This window comes from Cynoglossus semilaevis, chromosome 1 (assembly GCF_000523025.1).
Source record: "Cynoglossus semilaevis isolate Cse_v1.0 chromosome 1, Cse_v1.0, whole genome shotgun sequence".
Lineage (NCBI taxonomy): Eukaryota > Metazoa > Chordata > Actinopteri > Pleuronectiformes > Cynoglossidae > Cynoglossus > Cynoglossus semilaevis.
Window position 1 is genome coordinate 21,168,963 of NC_024307.1, and position 18,544 is coordinate 21,187,506.

General features: G+C 39.2%; 1 protein-coding gene across 2 annotated transcripts in view; it reads right to left on the reverse strand.

Moving 5' to 3' along the window:
• pcxb (pyruvate carboxylase b) overlaps positions 1 to 18,544 on the reverse strand; it is a 236,066-nt gene that overhangs the window by 203,901 nt on the left and 13,621 nt on the right. For both annotated transcript variants that reach the window (XM_008318759.3, XM_008318767.3), the window contains exons 3-9: positions 18,077 to 18,170; positions 17,307 to 17,397; positions 13,000 to 13,165; positions 11,554 to 11,699; positions 8,839 to 8,956; positions 7,704 to 7,771; positions 5,707 to 5,790 (exon numbers count right to left, since the gene is read on the reverse strand). In XM_008318759.3, coding sequence (XP_008316981.1) covers positions 5,707 to 5,790; positions 7,704 to 7,771; positions 8,839 to 8,956; positions 11,554 to 11,699; positions 13,000 to 13,165; positions 17,307 to 17,397; positions 18,077 to 18,170 — 767 coding nt within the window. The remainder of the gene's footprint in view (positions 1 to 5,706; positions 5,791 to 7,703; positions 7,772 to 8,838; positions 8,957 to 11,553; positions 11,700 to 12,999; positions 13,166 to 17,306; positions 17,398 to 18,076; positions 18,171 to 18,544) is intronic.

The following is an 18,544-nucleotide window of genomic DNA, read 5'->3' on the forward strand; positions in this document are numbered from 1 at the left end:
GATAAGGGTAATCTGCTGTGTTAAATTACAACATGATGACATGACTGTATAGTTTTCATTTAAACAATTCCGAGGTTTCCCCTTGAATTTCAGAGTAACAGTGGTGGTTTGACCATCTTGGTCCTGACAACTGTGAGCTCGGCAAAACCACACTGGTTCCAAGAGCACAACAGCTGCCACAGTTGATAAGTTCTTCCAAAGGGTCTTTGGAAGTAAACCACCTCCACATGGAGCCAGAGGCTATACCCCAGTTAGCCTTGAAGTCTGTGTATCCAGGGACATTAAAACATATGAGACTGCACCACACTGGAGTTAGAGCTGGCACATACAGTACATATACCTGGTACACCTCAGCAGAAAGTCACACACACCTGTTTGTTGACATGAATGTCATAGGGACATTCATGTCAACAAACAGATGTGTCTCAGCCATGCATCTGCTGCAATGACCAGAATGTAAAGTTACAGCCTTAAAGAGACAGTAAATCATGTTGGACTTCCTAAAAGTTTAACTTGGATGTAAGCAGTCAAAATAAGAAACACACAGCTGATGGAGTTGTAAACAATCTTGTCATTAACCATTTTACATAACAATGCCTTTCATATGAAAAGATGGATACTTTAGTAAAGTAATGGAATTAAATGTTTTCTTCCTTGTTTACCCTTTGTGTTTCTTGTTTAATTTCACTCACTGTATCATTTATTTTATTTATATTTGAGCAACATACGTAACTCACACAAATTTTATTTTTTATTTCATTAGGCAAAATCCATGTAAAAAGTGATCATTTATTAAACATATTTTCCAATTGTTCTCTCACAGTGTGCCAGTGACCAGCCCTTGTATTTTCTTATTGCATTTTAGTTTATCAGCATGGACCAAGAGTTTTAAAGCTCTTAGTCATTAGTCATTTAAACAAAAACAAGTTGGTTAAACCTTCACAGAAACTAAGACAGGATGAGCCTCTGTCTGCCACAAAGTATGAAGACCTGGAGGAAACACATTGTGAGATCAAGGCCTTCAATGACAAGACTCTCCAAAGCTCAGGAAAATACACTGTGCAGTAATTAGCTGTTCAAAAAGAAAATCACACGCATCTCTCAAGGTTTGTGAAAAATCTCTGTGACTACGTCTTTGTGTTATTTTTAAGTCAATGTAATAATGGCCTATTATGCACAAATTCAGCGTTTGAATGAGCAGGTAAAACACAGGCCTTCAGTGCACAGATGCTGTGTGCCTTATGGGCAGCACATACTGTAAAGAAGGTGATTTTAGAGCAATGAGGATTTATGTTCAAGGGCAGCCATTAAAACTATACTTCCTGTTGTAAAACTCAAGCCAATTAAACGGAAAAAAAAAACAATAAAAAACAAAGCAGATCCACTGCTACCATTGACTCCATCTGGATCCAAGTTTCATTCAACACTTCTCAATGTATCACAACAAATACAAAAAAAGAAAACGCTTCATTCTAAATGACAAAAACTATGGCATTCAATACCCATTTCCAACCCATTTGATTTTTTATTGACTCCAGATGACATTTACAGTTTTTCTCTTCACACTGCAGACTAGTACTCCAGTGCAAGTAGTAGTACGGATAGTAATGTAAATTTGGTGCTGGGCCAAAAATAATGATGGTTCGAACTAATACTAATGAATTGCATTAAAGTAGAGAAAAACTACTACTGTAGATGTTAAATTGCTATGGAAAAAAAACATGTCAATGTCAATATCAAAAAAGCCCTTCAAAAGACAGGATCATCACTTCAACCTGAGAGGCTGAGTATGAAATCAAGCATCAAGCAATCAGAGGGTCAATCAGTTAGATTTTGAAAACATCCTACTGCTATGAGACGCATCATTCAAACAAATCAGGTCTGGCTGAAGTAGTACATGTTTTGGACAAAGGAAACATCAGCAACAACGCTGCCCAGAACACAGAAACAGCACAGAGAAGGTAGAGCTGGGCCATTTGATAATATTTCTGATTTGCCCATGATTCACTGCTCTGACATTCATCAGTGTGACTGTTGTCTTCTTTACCAAGAGCTAGCAGATCTTCAGTAGCCCTCAGTGTTGCCAGGCAACTTTCTATCAGCCAGTGCTGTGACCCACAGCGAGTTGAAAGACTGCACTGTTCTTCTGAAAGACTCAGATTGAGGCTGCTGATAATGGAAGATGGGAGAAGATGGCCAAATGAAGGGGGACTGAGTTCCAGTACTACAGAGATACCATTAAATCCAGAAAATGGCAACAGAATAGCAGGTATGTGTGGAGATGAGAGGGAAAATGGTAAATGTGTGTGATGAGTTAGTGGAGGGTGTGATCTCATAGTGTAGAGTGAATCTACTTTCTGTTTATATCTACCTATATACTGTTCATGTAGATCCCAGTGTATAGCAGTTGATTCAAAGTGCTGCACAAGAAGACTTTTGTGGTGTGTGGGGTAAAAGAACAGTCCATGTGCAGAAGTGCATGCCAGCTGAACTCCTGGATTACTATGATAATACATTGGAGTGCACTGCTGATTAAAAAGAAGGTCCTCTAATAACTGGGGTGCAAAACAAAATTCACAGTTCGATTCAATGCTTTAGTGTTGTAGTTCATTGAAAATGAAACAAAATTCACAGTTCGATTCGATGCTTTAGTGTTGTAGTTCATTGAAAATGTGTGCCATGCATACTTAGAAGTAAGAACCATATAAAACAAATGGCACCTTGTAAAAACAATAATAAAGTAAATGCATCTGATAAATCACCCATCTTCTGTAGAGCTCATTGAATAAGCTTATTAACTCTTAATAAAAGAGATATAAAAAAATCCTTAATGATCAGGACCCATGGTTCATTACTTATTAAAGAACAGACCCCCTTAAAGTTTTTTTAAGGTATCTAGTCATGCCACCTTAAAAAAAAGCCTTTAAGGAGGCATGCCACCTTGACACCTTAACCTTTCCAGCAGCATGCACACCTTTATTTTCCTATGCCACGCTGCAGTTGTGTTCTGTCATTTATTTATGAAACATTCATGAATTGTAATTACATTTTCACATAAATTTCACTCATAATTTGAGGCATTATCCATGTTGCAACAAGCTAGTGCCGCATGTAGCACCTTGGTGTGAATGAATGTGGGAGGCACCAATTAGTGGATCTATGCTTGACAATGCAGCCTAAGGTGGAGTAGTCGAGCGCAGATTCACTGAGCTTTCAGCACAGAGTGCATCTTAAATATAAATTTGCACACTGTTCTATTCATAGGGCACACTGAACTGAGACCACTCTATCCACCGGTCCAATACAGAAACACGTCAACACGGTTCTCTGTACCACTACTAATAACACAATGTATTTGATGTGTTAAATTGTCTGAGTGTGTGCGCCTTCTTTCTTTGTGCAGCAATGACTGAGCTGGAATAAAAATGTCAACAGGATAAAATTAACAGGATAAAATTGGCCACTTCGCAAGAAAAATTAACAGGATAAAATTGGCCACTTAAGACTAATGTGCACCAGTTAATGTGTGTGCTTATGTTTAGTCAAGAGCTGCAACAATAACGGCTAAATTAATGTCGTGTTTGAAAAAGAGAATGAAAAATAACAGAGATCACATGAGATTAAAAAGGTCTTGCACATGTATCATCAATTTGACAAATACACGTACAGCATTACTCAGGTGGTAGGATTCAGTCCCACAGTGTGAAACTGAACTCCTCCCTGAGATGCAACCATCTACTGCGAGAAACAGGGAAAGGTGAAATACAATGGCAATACAAAGAGGAGAAAAGCAACAAAAGGAAGCCTGGGAGAGAAGAGAGGCCACAGCTCCTTTTCAGTGGCAGTAATTCTGCAGCTTCTGCTTCATTGTTCTGCATGAAAATGTGAAAATACAAAATTTGGGGATGGGGAGAAGTCCGGAGGGCTATTATGCAAGCTGTTGAAGTAAAACCTCTGCTCCACTTATTAGATTGTTTGAGGGTGATATATGGATCACAATTTCTTGACTTATAAAATAAGTGTAAGCCACATTGTGGAAGAGAGGTCACTGTTCTTGCCTTACTACAAGAAGACCATCGGTTCAATTCCCATTAGTGACTGATGTTTTTTTCTGTACGAAAACTGCATTTTAATAGATTAGTGATCGTTTCCCCAGGTTTCTCCAAACTGAGCACAGGTATGAATGCAATTGCCAATGGTCACTGCAGGATCTTAAAGTACCATCTCATCGAGCGGGGGCTTTGACTTGCGGTTAGACGCGTCAGACCAATCTAACAGAGCACAGGTCAGTAAAGTCTGCAACTGACAGAATTGTTGTTTTAAAAGTCACTCGACACGTTCTACAAGACACTGTGAAGATGTCATTAGTAAAATCTGTTAGCTCAATCTGTTAGGTGTAGAACACAAACTACAACTACCTGCTGCTATCGTCACTATTATTTTTTATCGTCACAGTACAGGAAGGACAGTGGACCTGACTTATCATTAGTAATCATGATAAATGCAAGTTTTGGGCAAAGCAGTATGCCTGAGTTATGGAGCATAGATATGACCGTGTGCACATTTAGAGGCGTCGCATAGCACGCATGTATGTGCTAAAGCTATCACCTATCATCAACCACATTACTGGTGTCACATGACACCAGGAAACAAACATGACATGTTAAGAGACCGAAGCTGATATCACAAATAAATAAATTAATAAAATAAAAGCAGAGAGATGCAGATATTTCTCTCTATTGCTATAATTTAATCACTGAAAAAAATCACTCTAGAACAAGGTCATATAGTGAGTCATATAGGGCTGCTCTCCTGACCATAACCGTCTCCATCACTACTAAAGGTAAGTATAAATGAAGGTAATTTCATTCTCTCAATAAACTCCTCATATTCAACTGGGCTATTACAAAAACAGGAGGATGTTTTTTATTATTCCTTTTTAGAGATAAAAAGATTTATGTGGTGCTGCTCACATACAGCCAAAAACAGCAGCACAATTTTTTAAAGGCTAATAACAATCTAAGCTTTCATCTGGCTCATTGTTGACATTTTTTTTTTATTTTATCTTGGCAGAGAAGGTGATTATAAGTTACGTTGTTACGTTTAGCTTACTCACAAAATTCATAAATATATTAAGCATCTGCACAGTTGACATCTACATCCACCCAAACGCTGACACCGTTTTTATTTTCCCAGACACACACAAACATTTTTGCCCCTTTTTATCATAGGTACACAGCAGCTTTAAATCCCTGGAGAGAATTTTCTACAGACTAATTGCTGTTAGAAGATTGAGTAGACCTTCTAAACACAACCTTAATGTAACGCACACTTCTACAGAAAGATTTTTCACGCCAGTCTGCTAAGACTTCACAACAAGTGACCAAATATTCACGAAGTGCAGTTTAAAGGAGTTGATACTTCCCATGTCAGCTAAGGGAAAAGTCTACTTCCTGGTGAATAATGGATCTCATCACCAGGCTAGTGGACCATGAATATTTTATATTATTTTATTTTTCACATCTATTAATTTTGTGCACTCTCTGATTGAAAAATGATTGAGGAGAGGTTCTGCCATTAAATGCTTCTTACCATTTACTTCAGGTTATTTTTTTTCTTTGCAATGTAATGATATATTTGACCTGAATTTTTGGGGAGTGGCGACAGAACAGATGTCACATGTCATCAATAGTCATACAATCCTACCTGTCTGGCCAGATTGACAGCATCAGCATGGAGTCTGTCTCTGAGCTGAGGATCCAGTTGGATGGCCGGTGCAATCTCCACAACCTTTAAAAACAAAGGCAGTTTCGGATGATGTCAATAAAGTCTTAAGACAGAAAGTTGTAAACTGTTGTCAGAATCACAAAATAGTCAGATGTACCCATCACAAGCACTATAAACACCTGTACTAAGTAATTCAGGAACTACCAACAAATGTAACTGCAAACAAATGTGAGACAAATGGTCATAAAAAGGGCATTTCCAGGTAAAGTGCGACAGCAGCATCATGATCTGTTGAAAGTGAACCCAGTTAAACTGCAAACTGAGGCGCCAACAACAAGCTGACAGATGCTTGAACTCCCCACAGAGCCACCAGGAACCATAGAGGTGGGTAATAATTGTCTGCTTGGTTCATCACAACAGTTGATTTCTTTCACAGCACACTCTACACACAAGTATCACTTAGTCAAAACTATAGATGCTTGAGATGTATTGCCGTAGTTCATTTAATTGTTTAATCTCCTGCGTTGCAACTGATTCCCTAAACAAAGACAAAACTACATCTACAATTAATTTATAAACCATGTGAAGTAATTGCCGCTATCTGTTTTCATAACATGCTTTGTTAAATCATTTCGATCCAGACGGTATAATTGTAGATTCAATACACCAGATGGAGCGACTCATTTCAAGACATATTCAGCCAGTTATTTCGTCTGGCTCTGGCTCCTGAGCATTGCTTCACAACACAGTGTAAAAAAAGAAAAGGAAGGTTTAATTACCAATAAATCAAATTGAAAACACTGGAACCTGAATATGCTTTTTCTAGCATGCCAATTGCAAAAAAAAAAAAAAAAAAAAAAAAAAAAACACCCCAAGGAATAATTATTAATTTAAGGCGAGAAGAAAAACCTTCAGACATAATCAACCACATGATCCTACATCAAGTGGTCAGGATTCAAGAACAGGGGCTTTGGCTTGCATTGTGTTATTAATACTGGGAATTAAAATGGCAAGGAAACATTTCAAGAGGATCATTTGTCAGGAAATATTACATGTCACTTTTTTGGAATCCCAAAGGCTGGGAATTACACCTGAAAATCACACACACTAATCATCCCCTATGATTAGAACCAAAGAATGGAGCAGCCAAATGTTCTTTAAAGGCTGACTGCAGCTCACTCATTGGTTGGGTGTGTCGACATTTAAATTTAGCAATGTGCCCACCTCCCCCCTTATTTGCCTAAGGCAGAAGGTGGGTTCTGAAAATGAGGGGTGTGCTTGACAGGGAGGTCACAGAGCTATTGCAGGGCACTGTAACAAGACTCTGACCGAAAGAGAGCTCAAAAGGTGGACAATTACAAAGAACCATCACTGATTAGTATTTGGACTTTTTCTGTTTATCTGGCCTCATCAATATTTTAAGGCTTCGTGTATAAAATAAAGTTCGAAAGCTAAAAATGTGGAGGGGCTCAACAATCCCATCTACAAAAAAGAGCAGTACAGATGAATTTAGGGACAGTGCTAAGTAATGATCTTACCCACCTCGCGTCACTGCCACCTAGTGGCAATCCTAGGTAGATGTAGTTACTAATAAAATTATATCTTGCTCTCAAACAGCTTATTTCTTCCCTGCATGAAGACTTCTATTCAAACAGCATTAAGGGTGGATTATTACTGTTTAAGCCTCTTACTCCCTGCTACTCTGGACACCAGTGTCATAATAATCAATGCTATCACTAGAACGGCATCAATCCTAATTATTTCTCTGGCTTAACTGGTTGACTGGTCAGGAAAAAAGGAATAAATAAAAACATTCAGGCTTGATTTCATCCTTGACCTTCATGTCATTCCCATTCCTCAACAACATCTATTTCATGCTAATCAAGGCAATACAGCATAAATGTCACGCAGATAATCCTAACCCTGCATTCAAATATTAATTTTGGGATAAATGAACATTGAAACAAGGACCTAACCTTTTGGTGCCGGCGCTGAATGGAGCAGTCTCTTTCATACAGGTGGATGACATTACCATATTTATCACCTGAGGAAACAGGAGACAGGAAGGTGAGGAGAGATACAAGAAATTATAATCAGAGATTATCCTTAAAATACTCAGTTCAGAGAATGGGATAATTGAATCATCGTGAGGACAGAGGTTTGAAAGAAATGTTCTGTGGTCCCTGGGTTCGCTGAGAGACATATTGATCAATAGACAATTTATTGCTGTCAGCCACAGACAGCCTTTGGGAAAATCCAGGCAGTGTCAGAAATGTTTCTGCTACAAAGCACATCTTGAAGCAGTCTGTATACAGATGAAAAGACACATGATACTAAGGTCAACATTGACACTGCATGTGCCCAAAGACAAATGACAGCAGGGAGCACAATGTTCACCTGACTCTTACAAGCTGCAAAACACACACACACACACACAAAAACTAGGCAAGAAATACAAATAAAATCCATGGACACTGACCACTCAGGCACACACGACTACATTGCAGTAATGTTTTTAAAGGCAGGAACAAAACCACACACAGAAACAGAACACAAGCAGACAGACAAACCAAGAGACACACAGAAGGATACACACAAAGAAAGACAAGTGGACAAACACACAGCATGCAGACAAGGATCAAGATAGACAGACACAGACAGGACACACAGATACAAGGGAAGCAGACAGTTACACAGACAAAAGGATGTATACTTTAACACACACAGAGGCACATATTAAAACACAAATGCTTACTGGACATTATAAAAAAAAAACATGTGCACAAATACACAGTGTATTCTCCAGGTGCAGATGCTTCCAGTAAGGGCCAGTGTTTGATTTCATTTGCGTTCTGTTGAGTGGTTATTGGGTTACATACGCTATCATGATGAAAAATAATGGGTCAAACCTTTGGCTGGACAATAAATCTCATCCACTCTCATCACTCTACCGTTGTACCACCTTCTTTAACACTGTTACTATTTGCAACGACTTGCAATGTACTCTGTTTGTTTGATTATTTATTTATTTTTAGTAGGTAAAAATTAAACATAGAAAACCTACACACTTTGAAAGGCAGACACAAACCATGTTGTCCAGTGAACACCTACCCAGGATCTGTACTTCAATGTGTCTGGGCTTTTCAATGAACTTCTCAACAAACAGGGCTCCATTCCCAAAAGCCGTCAGAGCCTCAGAGTAGGCCCGCTGGTAATTCTCCTCCAGTTCCTGGCAGAAAGACAGACAGACAGGAGAAATCCATCATGTCTGAGTAAGAGAGTCTGTGTAAATAGCACTGTGTCACTCTACAAACAGGTCCTTCCACATAAGGCTGCTGTGCTTTATCACATAATTTACTTTTATCGGGAACATCTTTAATTTTACATTTGAATCCCTCGTGTGTGATGGTGTATTTTTTCCCCATCTGGTTGTGACTGTTTACACAGGCTCAGAGCAAAGGATGCCACACCAGGACTGGACTGTAAGAGGTCAAGACCAAGCCCTGCTGAAGGTCACCACTCAATCTATGTTTGTCAGTAAGACAGCAAGTATTCTTCACTGGGCAAGAAAATGAGTCACTGTCACCATGTCTGTATGCAAGTCCATTTTCAACTGTCTTTTAACTTACAGAAGAAAACTTATGTCCACAAGAGAAACTGGGACCAGTTGCAGGGACTTTTGGTACATCTAAATGGGATTTATTCAAAGTGGGTTTTAACCTTCTCCATCTTTGATCTTGGCCTGCATGATTAAATGGTGTCACGTCATCATGTGATGATGTCATCGACCGCTGGCTTAGATTTAGTCATCTGGGAGAATATTCCTTATATCAAAGAAACTCTGACTTCCATCAGAGGCTTAATTTGTAATTGGTTGTTGTGGAAAAATATTGGTGACACAGGTGGAGATTTCTACACTTGGTAGTCAACCTTTAGACCAGGGCATTAAACTGCAGTTTATCACTCTAATGAGCACTGGAGGGAGAGGGGGCTCACAATTCTGCCTATGAAACACTAGCCTATAATACTTGTATACTCTATCTCTAAGTCAGTGACGCAACTGGGTTAACAGACTTCTTCTGGTAGGTAAGTAGATTGTGTGTGTTGTTACCTATATGGTACAACGTACAGCTTTGACAGCTGTAGCTTTACATTCTTTACTCTTTAAAAAACATGTCATGTCTAATTTTAGGTAGAAAAATGTATTGGAACTGGCTGTGGAACTAGTTAGGCTCCCTGGGTTAATTGGGCATACAAGTGACCTACAAGCTAGCCTTAATAGAATAAAAGTCAATTCACGCATTGTTGCTTCGGATCCCAGAAGTGCCGAAAAACCTCTTTATATTGTTCTCACATCATATCAACTTGAGCTGCGCAGGCCCCTGTGACTCCACTGAATAACCAGAAATGTCGACAACTAATTAATTAGACTGGGGTTCAACTCGGAAAAGGTCGTTCTTCCCAGTAGATTGCTGACTCGTGAGTCTCGGGGAAGAAAGTAACACACAGCGCTGATATTCCTTCTGTAGATTAGTGTGTGTAAAGCATGAAGACACTAAGACTAACGCTGACCAAAGAGTTTCAAACGTGATATTTTACTATGGGTCAGCGCTTAAATGAATCCCATCCATCCATCCATCCATCCATCCATTTTCATCCGCTTATCCGTTACCGGGTCGCGGGGGCAGCAGTCGCCACCCAAATCACATTGCACCGTACCAACCCCCTTAAACCTTCCTGCGGGTGGTGAGTCCACTGGAAGGTTAAATGAATCCCATAACTCTCATCTCAAGTTATTATTCCAGAGGAAAATGTGAATCTCAGTGTGTCCAAATTATCTTAAGCCTAAGTACTGTATATATGGGTTATTAATATTTGATTAGAGAAAACTGGAGACATGATTTTTTTTTATGTATAAATATTTTTTCTGCTTAAACTGAACCAACTATCTGGTGTATATTACAGAAAAGGTCCAACCTAAATAATTATAATTTTTTGCTGTTGCAGCTATCATTACTACTATATACTGTTATTTTATCTTACTATTACAGTTATTACATACTGTTACTATCACTATATATTTGGGATGCACCGAATATTTGGCCACCGAACATTTTCGGAGAAGAATGGCCCAAAAGTGAATTTTTGGTTTTCGGCCCAAATACTTTTTTCCACCGAAACAAAAGGGCCAAAACAGGAAGTTATGCTGGCGTTAGCAAAAACCGCGACCAGCACGGACTTGTCTGTAAGTACCAATATATCTGAGAAAGACCCACGTACAGATTTGCAGTGTAGTACTGAAATGAGAGGAAGGAATTCCTCTTTGCGCAAAAGTGAGTCTTGGCCACCTACAGAAATGGTGATGGAATATAATAGAGTAAACTGACATCATTGATTGATTATGCAGTCTATAAAAGTCTCACCATTCTGTTTGTAAATGCTCATATAAACAAAACTTAATAAAGGGATGTCATAAATTTAAAAAAAAATCCCTTCTGTTCTCAGCTGAACAAGGTTCCTTCAGGTAACCGAGCTATTCCCGACAGAACACACACACACGCACACCATCACACACACACACACACACACACACACACACAGAGTGACAGGCAAATAAAAGACAAATGGCCTTTTCGTAACTTTCAGGTATTCACACTTTGATGTAACAAGCAAAAAATTAATGTGCACACAAAAATCTAAATTTGTCCAGGAACAGGTGCACGTCTCTGATAAAACATCAAGTCACGACTTGTGCTGTGGGAGTGCACTGCTTAATCTTCTCTCTGCTTACAAGTGAGCACGTATGGCAGCAGGTGATGAGCTCACCTCGTACTCTCTGACCACTCTCATGCCACGACCGCCACCTCCATACGCAGCTTTGAAGATGATGGGGAAACCGTATGTTTCAGCGAACACCTGCGCCTCACGCATGCTGGAAATTGGAGACTCGGTACCAGGGACCACGGGTACACCTGCAAAGAGAGGTATTCAGAGGGGAAATCAGTTTCTTAACAGCAGAGTGTAATCATCTTCTTACAGCAAGGTGTAAAACAAAATATCCACTAAAAAGTTTAATGAAGATCATGAGCAGAGCAATGGCTTTTCGAAGTAAGTAAAGAGCTAAAAGATCTAGTATAATTATGTTCATGCACTCCAGTAAAGATAAATTAAAAGCTCTGAGTGTAGGAACTGAAGCAAAAAGAGCCAGGGCACAGCCGGGGTTAGAGGTCAACAAAAAAGGAGACAGAATCCTCATCATTATCAAGGCAGAAAGCATCCGACTGTAAAAGAGAAGTTGGTTTCAATTTGAGGAAACCCTACCACTGATAAATGAACTTCAACATATTTTATCACACACTACCATATGGAGCAATGATGTATAACTGGGGCCACAAACAAAAACCAAATGGCTATTTATTTGTTATTATAAGCTATTTATAATAGCTTATTATAAGAAATTACAACAAGACCTTTGTTTCTTTTTTTATGTATAATACTGTGATATTAAAAGAAAAAGAAAAATACTTCCCGTTCTTATTTCTCTCATTTAAATTTCCTATCATTTCAATTATCATAGTCCTTTTGTAAAATAAGCAATGACAAATTATGGAGAAAATTATATTTAATTAACAAATACTCCCTCGCTCTTTCAGCAAATCAATTGTTATAGTTGTATGCCAAAGTGTTTAATAGAAATGTTATTTCTCAAAGCACAATTTACATTGTCAAGCAAAAAAATAAACTCCATGGTATATTGTCCAGGTTCAAGCTGCTTTGAACATATATCCTACAGGTCAGTGACGATGTTATTTCAATCATACAAACCACAGTGCCTCAGCTTCATAAATCTGCACAGATGTAGCTTTGCAAAGTAAACAGTAAACAGTAACAAAAAATACCAACTAATGATATACAATCAAGCTTAGGTGGAAATGTAGCTTTTGGTTGATGAAAAGAGAAAAAGTTATGATTTGATGTTTAACACTAAGTGATAACATGATTCAGTGATTTTTGTTTTCCTGCAGAGAATCACACTTCTTTTGTTGGTACATCTGAAGTAACAGATGTGTGCCATGACTTGACAAATGCAGAGCTGTAGGAATGTGTCTCCTCCTGCTGCTTTGTTATGAATTAAGTGATCCACTCTCACTTTTTTGTGTGTTTTCTTTTTTTCCTTTGTCGAAGTTGAGACAATGTGAGGAGTCACAGATAAAAAAGTTTGTAGGTAGAGTAAATACCAAGGTGGATCAGATTCATCAACTACGTCCATACCTGCTTTGATGGCCAACATACGAGCCTCTACTTTGTCTCCCATCTTGCGGACCGTCTCTGGGGTTGGCCCCACAAACCTCACTCCTGCATCAATGCAGGCCTGGGCAAAATCTGCCCGCTCAGAGAGGAAACCGTAGCCTGGGTGGATGGCGTCCACGTTGTTGTCCTAACAAGTGGCAGAAGATAATAGGAGTATTAATAAGGGCTCGGCAAATGTATGCCTTTAATAATTTGTGAAATTTATCATGATACTTTGTAACAATTTTAAGTCATGAGCAGAATGACAGTCACAGTCAATTAAACACTGTGGGGAAAAGTTTAATTTAACTAAAGCACCTCAAGCTTAAAATACCATCTTAATGCTCAGCCTGTGTTTGTAGAGGCTTCAACTTCAGGTCACACGTCTGGCTTGCATCAGACCAGCCTTGCAGCTGATACGCTGACTGACACAAAAACCAAATGGATATGAGGGACTACATATAGACGGACTAACAACCCCGCAGAGAAAGGCTTCACAGATGTCTTGAAATAACTCTTGACGCATTCCACAAGCCAGCAGAATATCATTGTTGCAGCTGTCCTCATCCTCATCAATAGGAGACTCATTGAGAAGACAAATCATAATTTGAGTGTCAGGAGAAAACATGCAAGCGTATGGCAATAGTATACAGTAACTGCTGAGCTTGACAGATAGAACCATCTCTGACTCAGTGTGTGCCATCTGCTCTTGGATACAAGGCAGTGTATAATTATGGGCTGCCCCGTTGTTTAGGGAGCTGTTACTAGCAGGCCAGAAAAGACGACCAGGTACGGAGCACTCATACACACAGACACACACACACACAGGGAAATACTGTAAACGTATGCAAAAAGAACACCCATCAATGACTGTTGCAAAGACAAAACATCAATGACATAATAAGCTTCATATATATGCAATATAGACAGAGTCAAATTACAGAACACCAAACCATCACACCTTAGAACAGTGATCCCCAACCACCGTACCGTGGCACACTAGCGTGCCGTGGAAAATTATCAAATTTTACTTAATTGTGCTAAAAACTAATTATTTATTTTATTTTAAATATTTATTGCATATAATTTTTCTTTGCTTGTCAAAGCACAAAAAGCAGAACAATTAAATACTCATCCGCTAGGTGGCAGCAGATGGCTATGAAAACAAAACAAAAAAAGAATCAGAGCTGTTGAAGATCTTTGTATGTCTTTCTTCAATTCCTGCAAGTATATCAGCATTTGTTTGTTTTTTTCAACTAAACAGGCAGATATTTGACACTGAGTGAGTAAATTGTGAGTTAATTGAAACTATAATATTATTATATTTCACTACACATACTTCTTGTGAGATTTTTGTTTAGGAGGGGCAGTAAAAAGAAAAAAAGAAAAAAATAGTAAGAAACATTTCTCACCAGCAGGGGTCACCAAGTGTATTTGTGGTAGGTTTGTAGATTTTTTTACATTATATTAATATTATTATTACATAATAATATAATATAATATTTTATTATAATAATAATATTAAATAAAACAAGATGGACAGTTAAGGAATCCAGTGAGTCTTTATTTAGATCTCTCTTCCGGGAAGTATAACCATTACCACATATTCACTTCTTCACTACTTCAGAAATGTCCAACTCCAAAATATTCATGTCCACCACAAATTGCGCCAGCCAAAATAGTTCCAGTCAACCTCAAATGAGGAGATAAACTTGGAGGCAGGTTTTCCTGTCAGTAGGACAGCTGGTACTGCACTAGAAAATGTGCAGTAGGTTGATCTTGAAGTTAGCATGGGTTTAGCTTGAATTATTGGCACTACATTGTTCACTTAAGTCAATGTTAGGCTGATAATGGTGGCAATTTGTAGCCATGTCAACATTTGTTTGATTTCATAATCCAAAAGTATATGGCTTCTGGTCACAGTATAAATTCCATGGATAATTTGGCATTACATTTGGCACAACATTTGACACGGCAAAATCTGCATGGCTCCCCTTGATTTACACACGTTAGACTTGCACTAACATTGTGTAAACAGACGCACACATTAGCACAGCACAGAGGGGAAATGAACGCCCGAGAGAAGGTACAGGAAGGAGTGGTTATTTTGGTTACAGGGTAATGGAGTGATGGAGTGTGAAGAATGACACTCGCTGAAAAAGTGAGAACAGGAGTGGAAAGAACAGAAATACACACACACGCACACGCACAGACACACTTCTTGATGGGATAGGGTGGCCGGGCTCCCAAACAGACAGATGGATTTTGAGAAATGAGTTGGATGGCAAATGTTTCCCAATTTGGCTGCCTGGCCACATGTCCCTGAAGAAAATTATCAACTGTGAGAGCTCAACCTGAAAATGATAATGGAAGAAATGGCAGGCCTTCCCAAAGGGATGGAGGGAGGCAGCGAGGAACAAATCTGATTTAACACAGTGATAAGTATCAAAATTGAGGAACACAGATAGAACGGGCAGATAGTTGGTTATTTTTTTGGGACATTTTGGAAGTAGTAGCAACAACATTATTATTTAAGACAATAGTTTAGTCAGTTTGGACCAACCCTGAATTCAGATGCGAGGGAGAAATTCAGAGGTTGGCTTTTTCCCTGTTTCCTCATTACCAGCAAAGCCACTATAGGTTCTGTGTAAACAACATTCAAATAAAGGGAGTCTGACAGTCTCTCGCAGACTTATTTGTACAACTTCGAAATCCATTAAACGCAGCTATGCCAATGAAAAACAATGAGAGTTAAATAATCAGAGGAAACACAAATTAATCAGCCTTTACAACAACAATAACGCATTCATTCATTATCTACCACTTATTTCCTTTTGGAGTCACAGGGGACGCTGGAGTCAATCCCAGCTATCTACAGGCGGCGTTCACCCTGGACAGTTTGCTAGACCATCTCAGGGCTACATGTATGGACAAACAACCATTCACACTCACATTCATACCCATGGTCAATTTATAGTGTCAAATAAACCTACTTCCGTATTTAGCATGTTTTTTTGGGCTTTGGGAGAAAGCCGGAGTACCCGGAGAGAACCCACACATACACAGGGAGAACATACAAACTCCTAATTTGAACAACTCCAAAAATAGTTACATCAAAACCAACTGGACGGAGTAGGTTTTTTGAAGACATGTCGCCTCTCATCCAAGAGGCTTCTTCAGTTCTGACTGACTACTGGGAAATTCTGGTATTTAGCCGCAAAGGGGCTGCTTCCAAATATGAAGCACTCAAAGAAACGCAACAAAATCGGCATAAAAACTTTTAGCAGGCATCATTACTCAACCTACTCACCCTAGTTTACACTAATTTAACCTAATTGCCTCACATTCACAGCTTTAAGGTCCCTGTAGTCGTAATAAAGACAGATTATGTTTCCATTCAATTTGCATGAAGAAAGTTAACAGACGTGTTGAACTTATCATTTTATACTAATTAAAGGCTTCCTACCATTGCTTCAAACTGAAATCCTTTAAGCTGAATAAAGTCTGATAGCTTATTCAAGTTGAGTTAAGTTTCTTAACTGGAGACCGACGTCGTTCTTCACCTTCTTTCAGCTCCTTCCCTCAGGAGTCACCACAGCAGATCATTAGCCTCCATCTCACTCTGTCTTTGCCTGCTTAACTGTTAGACCAAACATCTTCATGTCCTTCTTTGCTACATTCATGAGTCCATTCTTCAAAGGGTTTTTGTCTTTTTCTCCTGTCTGCTTCTGCAATCTCCAGTACTTTGTTTAATGTATCCACCATCTCCTCTCTAAGGCCTGTCCTATCCTATACACTTCACTTGTGTTTTGTGAAGATAGATGGTGTACAAAAAGCTATTTTCAGAGCTGTTGACATCCAGTAGAAACACTTTTTATTTAAATTAAGCTTTACTTTTTTTTTTTTTTTTACACAAGCAACCTGCAAGGATGTCTTGCCTGTTCCTTACACTCTAGGACAGTGGTCCCCAAAGTGGTTGGCTGTTCTCCCTGGGGGGGCCACAACTAATGCAGTGTAGGGCACTACACTACATTATATATTTTGTTACCTCCCATGCTGGTGCCACAGTGAGGAAATGACACCAATATGAAAGGAAAGAAAAGCACCAGTCTTGTAGGAATCAGTGTTTTAAGTTCATTAAAGTTTTTGAAGCAACAGCAGTGAATGCCACCAAAGGATTGGGGGCTACCAAAGGGGCCCTGATCCTTTGGAAGCATTCAGGGGCTACCAGAGGCGGTCTAGCATAGCATAAATAAAAACAAAATAAATTCAATATGCGGAACCCTTACCTTGGCCACTTTAATGATGTCAGGTATATGTAGGTATGCAGCAACAGGTGGGAGGCCTTTTCCAATCAGATAAGCCTCATCAGCTTTCTGCCTGTGAAGTGCAAAGGATTTTCACAAGTTAAATGAAGGAAGACCTTAAACCTGTGTTAAAATATGCTCTGGATTTTAAGGGAAACAGCTTTTGTGGTTTCAAGGCAGCATTTTCAAGGCTCAGTAAACACTGGCATCCATATTTAGCCTAATTAATCTCACTACTCTAATTATGGAAACTTGGGCTTCTATCAACCTCTTGTAGGTCGTCAGATATATGGAAACTGAGAACGGGTATAAAAAAAAAAACACGAGATAAACGCAGTCTCGTAGGAGAACGAAAAAGAGGAGAGAGAAACTAGAGAAAATTAAAGGCTGATAACAAGTCACAGCAAATCAGTAAAACACCTCTTGCAAAATAAAGACATTAGGGAATAAGAAGCGGCTGACAATGGAGCAGATAAGGATGTTTTGTGTGTATAAGCTAAGGCGGTGTAATTACCTGAATGTTTATTATGTCAATAGAATTGTACCTATGTCTGCACTTGATACCAGTGGCAAAACAAAGAAAATGGCCTCACACAGGAGAGAAGAGAAAAGGCTCCCTTACTCCCTCTAATGGCTGGTGTTTTTAATCAAATGTTAGGATTTGGTGGTTGATACTCAGCAGTGGCATCACAGCAGAAATGACTCCAAGCAAGCAGACCTGTGTAGCTACAATACAGCACAGATTACATTACCTGTGCATCTGTCCGGTGTCCTGCTCAGAGTACACGGCTACAGTTCGAATCCCCAGCTCAGTGCAGGCTCTGAACACGCGGATAGCAATTTCACCTGGAAAACAAGAGCGGGAGCTGTGAGGGAGGAAGGGGGAGGAGTACTTCATTCGAATACATCAGTTGATCGCCGTTCCCAACATTAGCACTGTTGTGAAACTAATGTCTGCACTCAGAGAAGAGAGCAAACATTCAATTTTTCATGTCATGCTAAAGAGTTGCAAGAAAAGAATAAGAAGGAACAAAACACTTGGGCCTGGTTCTGCACACTGCGGAGAAATAAATTGTTACTCTGCACCTGGTCTCAGTCTTTGCTTTTTTTTTTTCTCGTATAAAGTACACAAAGTGTAACATCTCAGTAAAAGACGAGCAGCCACCGCCTCGCTTTTATCTTGCTGTCACAAAGGCCAAATACTTGTTTCTCAAGCAACA